This window comes from Cystoisospora suis (assembly GCF_002600585.1).
Source record: "Cystoisospora suis strain Wien I chromosome Unknown contig_3844, whole genome shotgun sequence".
NCBI classification, from domain to species: Eukaryota; Apicomplexa; class Conoidasida; order Eucoccidiorida; family Sarcocystidae; genus Cystoisospora; species Cystoisospora suis.
In genome coordinates, this window is record NW_027156639.1 from 9,861 (window position 1) to 16,775 (window position 6,915).

At 45.9% G+C, this 6,915-nt stretch overlaps 1 protein-coding gene across 1 annotated transcript in view; it reads left to right on the top strand.

Moving 5' to 3' along the window:
* Positions 1-516: 516 nt before the first annotated feature.
* Positions 517-6,915, top strand: part of CSUI_007319 (bromodomain-containing protein) — a gene marked incomplete at its 3' end in the record, with an annotated part of 9,855 nt that continues 3,456 nt past the window's right edge. Inside the window, exons 1-7 of the mRNA XM_068067465.1 lie at positions 517-980; positions 1,795-2,008; positions 2,574-2,755; positions 3,906-4,090; positions 4,272-4,356; positions 5,280-5,397; positions 6,363-6,703. Coding sequence (XP_067920559.1) covers positions 706-980; positions 1,795-2,008; positions 2,574-2,755; positions 3,906-4,090; positions 4,272-4,356; positions 5,280-5,397; positions 6,363-6,703 — 1,400 coding nt within the window. The remainder of the gene's footprint in view (positions 981-1,794; positions 2,009-2,573; positions 2,756-3,905; positions 4,091-4,271; positions 4,357-5,279; positions 5,398-6,362; positions 6,704-6,915) is intronic.

Here is a 6,915-nt window from a genome sequence, read left to right on the forward strand (position 1 = left end):
CTCTCTGTCTCTTTTTCAGGTAGCAGAAGTCGATAAGGTATCTCCTGATCAAGTCGAGATCTATCTCGATGGAGTATATACACTGTGTTGGTTAGTCGCTTACGCAGTCTCTTCCTGCATGCGCATACGAAGTTTCACGCCTCCTTTCATTCACGTTCTTCTCTCTCGATCTGTTTCTCTCTATCTCTCTGTCCAAATATGTGTATCTGTATAGGCATATATCTACTTACTCATACAGCCTGCCTTTGGGTTTCTTTTCTGTTCGCCCCTATCTGTGACTGTGCGTCTTAGGTATACCTCCATAAGCGAAGATCACTCATAGTATCTTACCCCCCCTGTATCTCGCCGTCCTTTTCTACATGTGTCGCGATCATGTAGAATCTCCTATCTCGATACCCTCATACCCTTTGCACTATATAACGTCCTATCTAACTCCAGAAAGAAAGCCTTCACCTCTGCTTTCCTTGCTTTCTTCGTTGTCTCTTTCAATCCTTGCTTGGTGTCTCTTGTGCAGCTCCCCCGACACTTCCTGTGGTGACCACAGGAGGTCTACCTTACTGGGCTATTCTCCTACATCAGCAAGAGTCTCTTTCTTACATACACCGAGAGCTTCTTCTTCAGTCCCACCACCTGCCTTATCCTCGTCTGTTATCGACTGCCTTAGGAAACAACAATGGAGGAGGGGGAGGAGGTGCAGGTATAGGCATGGGTGTGCATGCATGCGATGAGAATAGTCTCCTTCCGAATATAAGCCGATCAGGGATGATAGGAGGAGGAGGAGGTCGAGCCCCCGTTCTTTATCTTTCACCTGCGAATCTTGGCGCTCTCTTATGTGGGTCAGTTGGATATGAGAAGTACTGGCTCCCTGCTCTATGTCTTCAAGTAATTGAAGATGACGGAGTCCGCACATCCATCGTGCGACTGCGTGAGGGGGTACTCCCTTTACGCTTTGCTCTCGACCCAAGAGCCGAAAGAGGAAGGTATGAATGAAAGAAAGAAACGATAGATAGATAGATTAAAGATAGATAAATAGATATATAGCTAGATAGATAGATAGACGCTGAATAGGGTGATAGATTTTTCTTTACTCTTGTTTCTTTTCCCGTCTGCCCCCTTCCCGGTCTTCTATTGAGGCTCTTGAAGGGTCGCGGTGTGTATGTTTTGATTGACGAAGGAGCATGTATCGACGGTGTCGATTCTTTGAGCTAGACAAGGTGGGAAATGCTTCTGTCGGGGTAGTTTTTTCTTTCTTCTTTCTGTTTCTTCTCCTGGTCTTCTCCCGGAGTCTCCTTTTTCCTGAAGAGAGAAGAAAGGCAGGTGTGTATTAGGATTGTACATACTGCATATAGAAGCAGATCTATCCGCGGTGTATGTAGATGATCTCCCCTTTCCAGAGAGAAAAGAGTGTTAGTGCTGTACATACACCCGGTGACAATACTCCAGAGCCGTGATGTTTCTTTTTTGTGTATGTCCACTACGGGTCTCTCTCTCACTCATAGGAACATACTTTTCATAGTGACTGTAAGAAGACAGATTCTATTGCTCTCTTTTCATCTTCATCCATTCCTTTATCCAAGAAAAACTGTACTTTCTTCTCATTCATGCATACATATACATTCACACGTACACACATTTTACATAGACATTCATACATGTTGATACATACATACATATACATTCATACAGACATACATAGATATATATACTTATTCACCCATACATATTCACGCATCCTCCCCCGCGCATGCATCCATTCCTACCTTTCTCTTCTTCTTCTTCATTTTCTTCCTTTAGAAAGAAAGTGGCGATTCGTGGGGATCGTGTTCTTCATGGGACCTCCAGTAACAAACTCATGATGAAGGCAGCCGACGCTGCAGCGCATGCAGCCTCTGTAGCCGCAGGGGTGGATGGCCCTGAGCTCTCCACGTCACCTGCGCCGGGGACGTCTGCTGGAGCTGTCGGAGGTGGCGTGCATGCAGGAGGCTTCACTAGTAACGACCAAATACGCGTAAGGTGTTTAGGCGTCTTCGGCACTGAAAGGAACAGACGGGGAGGTGGTTTGTGCTTTCAAAGGTAACAGTTGAAGATTAGAAAAGCCCCGTAGAGGCACAGAGAGAGGGAGAGGCAGAGTGAGTAAGGAGTAGGGCCACAGCTACGTCACAGTATGTACATACAGGGAGTGCGAGAGAAAGGCCAAGAAACTGACAGTGGCTTCGCATGTATATCTATATCTATATGTGTATATATATGTAGAGAGAGAGAGGTTTACGGTAGCGTAACGTTCTATAGAGACATGCATGGTAGGACACATAAGGTCTTCTAAGAATAGTGACATAGCGATGCTGAGGAAGATAGACTTTTCTTCGCTGTTTCACTAGGGGTGGAGGGGATAGATTTGAAACATGTCGGCAAATGTATTGAATATTGTCTTCATATCTCGAGTTGTGTATACAGCAGATGATGTCTATACAGTGTATGTGATGTAACTGAAGAGAAGAAGACTTACTTCCTCCCGGATCAGCAGTCAGTCATTTCATGGTCCTTCCTTGATCTGTCTTTGTTTCTTATTTCAGTTTACAGGAGAGTTAAGTAATAGCGATCGAAGTCTGATAGAAGCCTTGAAGAGATGCGTCGTAGCCAAGCAGCCGTCTCTTCTCTCTCTCGATAATCGATCTCTTGTCGCTAAGGTCAATAGCAAAGCGAAACTCCCTATTCTATGGTTAAGAGCCGATCCTATGCAAACATGGATTGCACGGTAAGGACAGAAACATCCAAGAGATGCTAAATGTAGCTAGCTCTCTCTCCCCTTCTCTCTCTCTCTCTCCTTCTCCCTCTCTTTCTCTCTCCTTCTCCCTCTCTCTCTCTTCTTCTCCCTCTCTCTCTCTTCTTCTCCCTCTCTCTCTCTTCTTCTCCCTCTCTCTCTCCTTCTCCCTCTCTCTCTCTCTCCTTCTCTCTCCCACTCCCTCTCTTCTCCTCTCTCCTTCTCCCTTTCTTTCTATCTCTACCTGTATACATGCACCACGTGTGGGAGGTGCCTTCGTTGTTCGTCTGTATCATCTGCGGTTTGCAAGTCAAAGAGAGTGAAGGTTCATCGGAGATAGATAGATACACACACCTCTCTCTTTCAACTTTTCCGATGCTTTTTCGCATCTGTTGTTTCTCTCCTTCTCTTTTTTGCGAAGCACAAGGAAGCAAGAGCCTCGGAGACCCGTCACGATCAGCTTCTGGTCACTCATATCTACTGTATGCTCTTGGGGCGGTTCCTCATGCAATATGATAGATGGCTGGGGTGGGTCGTATCTTTATTCTACACCGTGATATGGCTGATGTGTTCTGATTAGCATGAAATGCTCCATGGCTAATCTCTTTTATGTACACTGCATCTACGCCAAGGGGTGACTTTTCTTCATCTTCTTGATCCATCTATCGAAGTCATACAACGCAAGGTTGTCTAGATGATCTTCATACAGAAGTCCCCCTCAATCTTTCTCTGTGGAGAATGAATCGATATCTACACGTCACTACCATGACCTGCTTCGTAGACACCTCCCCTCCGTTTCTGTCTCATAAACAACCCATTCTCTTCTTACACCGTAGAAATCCCTATGACACACGGCCAGGTCTCTGTAGAGCATCTCCCCTCTTCAAATACGGGGATAAGATCCACCATCGTCTTCTCTTTCTCTATCAAGAAGGAATGCTTTCTCTCAACGAGAAAGCCCTACAGATCCAGCTCTTAGCTACCTTCCATAGAAGAGGCCATTCATATCTCCCTTCTCTCTCTCATATCACCCGTATCTACCTTTCTATGGTTCTTCTTCTCTGTCTTCTTTCGCAGCATGTCTCTCTCTCTCTTCTTATCATCTCTCCTGTCTTTGTCTCTCCTCCTCCTGTCTCGTGTTCAGAATTCGTCGATGCCAGAGCGGGAGTATGTGGGAACAGCAGCTCTTAAATGACGTGAATATCTACGGTCAGCTCGAAGCCATGGTGGCGTTAGGTCATCTACGACCTGGGGAAGACATCATGGGGACTTTATCTGACTCACCTGTCAATCCTAGTACCGTTATGGGCATGATAGGAGGCAGTAGTAGTAGTAGTGGAATGTCTGCTGAAGGGGGGGGGGGAGTGCCAGTAGCAGCAGTAGTCACCCTGGGAGTCTCTCAGGGAATATGAACAGCACTAGCCCTATGATGATGATGCTGTCAGGGGCAGGGAGCCAAGGAGGTCATAATACAGCAGGGATAGGGGGGGGGGACTGTATGGGTTAGCAGGAGGAGGTGGAGATACACTGGTGCATGACGCTATACAGAGTTTATCCAAAGGGTTGACGTGTCATCGCTGGCACCCTTTCTTAAGGTAAGGAGGTCGAAAGAGAAAAGAGATAGAAAGAGAGAGGTGGAAAGACAACGTCANNGAGTACATATAATAGTAAGAAGGTCGAAGAAGTCGCAGTAGAGAGGTGGAAAGACAACGTCAAATGAATGAAAGACAGACAAAGAATGACGAGGTTGGTCCCTTGCAAATGGACGGGAGGTCTATTAGAAGTGTGAAGATATAAATAGATAGATAGATAGATGGATGGATAGATAGATAGATAGACAGATAGATAGATGGATAGATAGATAGATAGACAGATAGATAGATAGATAGACGATCTTTCTTGCGGCCGGTCAGTGACTCTGTACGAGAGCTTGTTAGGGGTCGTGTTTCTTCTGATGGGTTTCTTCTTTTTCTCTTTTTCACACGTGGTCTTCGAGCGTAGTTGTTTATCTATATCTGCCTGCCTCTGTGCAACTCGGTCTCTGTATATCACCGATCATATCCTCATCGCAGAGGGCTTGACGTGCTGGCGATCTGTCGATTCGCCGAACTAGATGTGAGGAGGGTCTTTGCGTGTCAGAGCCGTGTGACTGACTCATCTCGTTCTTTCTCCTCTCTTTGCCTTGTATGCGGCGATGAGTTTTGTGTGGACGGAATGAAGAAACATGCTTCGAAAACAGATGATGTGTATGTACACCCGACTTGGTTACGTTTGCTGCATGAGTAGAAAACTTTCCTTCGATCTACTTTGGTAGATTCCTTTGTCTCTTACTTTTAGTCATACACGTGAGCGAGTTTCTCTCTCTTTCTCTCTCTCTCTGTCTCTCTGTCGCTCGCTATCTACCTATCTATATCTCTCTCTCTTTCTATATATATATATATAGAGGTCGAGAAGTAGGATGACGTGTATGAATGTGTATCTATGTCTTATGTGTGTGTGACTGCATGCATGCACGCAGGTCACGTATTGCCTATGCTTTAGCTTTTCTTCATAATCGAGTTCGATCAGAAGATCTCTCTGTATGGACGACCTTCATTAGCTACATGCAAACATTTCACTACGACAACTTAGGAGACGTAAGCAGAGAACACAACACTTTGCCGATCGCAAACCCACTTCTACACCTCTCTCTCTCTTGCTCTTTCTTTCTCTTTCCTTCTCTCTCTTCTTTCTTTCTCTTTTTCTTTCATGCTTGATCTGTCACCAAGGATATGTCGGTTGGCTTACTCATGAGGTACTACCACTGGGACAGCGTGACAGAGGTAGTGGATTCTTTCCGTCACTTTAACTCTCTCATTTTATTTCTTGAACAGTGTGCAAGACTTCATCTTATCTGCCCGACTTACACGTCCATTGCATGCAGGAAGAGAGACGAAGAGAACAAACCTTGACAGGGAGGGAAACACCCGGTCACTCAGCTAGTTAGCTACCTAGGGAGGGCTAGCTAGCTAGCTAGGGAGCTCCTCGATGGCGTGTCTTCTTCGTCCTGGTCATTCTCTTCATTCTCGTTCTCACCTTTGTGATTGAGATAAGGAAGCCCGTTCTTCTTCTACTTCTTTGCACTCCTCTCTTGGATCGTTCTCTCAAGACAGAAAGAAAGAAGAGAGAAGACGAGGATCCAACAGATGTATGAGTATGTTTGTATATATGTGTAAATGAAGTATGTATGAAGAGTCATGTATGTGTGGGTATGTATGTTGGTATCTTTGAAGAGATCTGCATATCTCTTGACTTTCTCTCATTCACTTCCTTTTTGCAGCTTCTCCTATTTCCATGTAGAGACTTTTTCTAGTGGATCAGACCGCCACCCCCTACCTCCATATCTTCGTCCATTTTCATGGAGAAGTAACGATTGCTTCTTCATCTCACAACTTCTCTCTCTCTTTCCCTCTCTCTCTTTCTTTGTCTTCGTATGTGTCTGTGACCTTTCTTCCCTGCTTGCATGCCCTATTATATCTCACTCACTCTCTCTCTATCTCGCTCTCACCTTAACTGGATCTAGTTGTCTTTCATCTCTCTCTCGTTTTCCTCTCCCGATCAGGAAGACCGTATCCAACATGCAGCCGCACGTCTCTCTCTCTTCAGCGGTGGAGGCGGGCCCGGGGGTGCAGTAGGAAGTAACCATTCCTCTTCTTCCTCTCAGCGGCATCAAGGCGGCTCAAGCGCAGGTCCTGATAGCTATTTCACCTCCCTAGGAGCAGGAGGAGGAGGAGCGTCATTTCCCCTTCAGGGGGGAGGTCAGAGTCTTAATCATAGCGGTCATGCGAGCGCTGGTGTAGGAGGGACATTTCGCATTGCTGAAGTCGCTGCATCGACACCTGAGATGCGCTTTCTCAGACATTTCTATACAGCCGTCTCTCTTCTTACCGATCCTGATGGATTGTACGTCTATCTATGCAGAAGAGACAGTCGACTGACGAGGAGAAGAAAGCGGGAAAAGGGGGGTTCAAGTGGAGAGACTGGGATCCCCGCTTGAGTCCATATCATTCCTCATCAGGAAGGTCTATGTACATGTGTACGCATGCAGAAGAAAGGGGAAAGCGAGGCATGATGTATACCTGGCCTGCCGACCGTAGATATAGATAGATAGATTA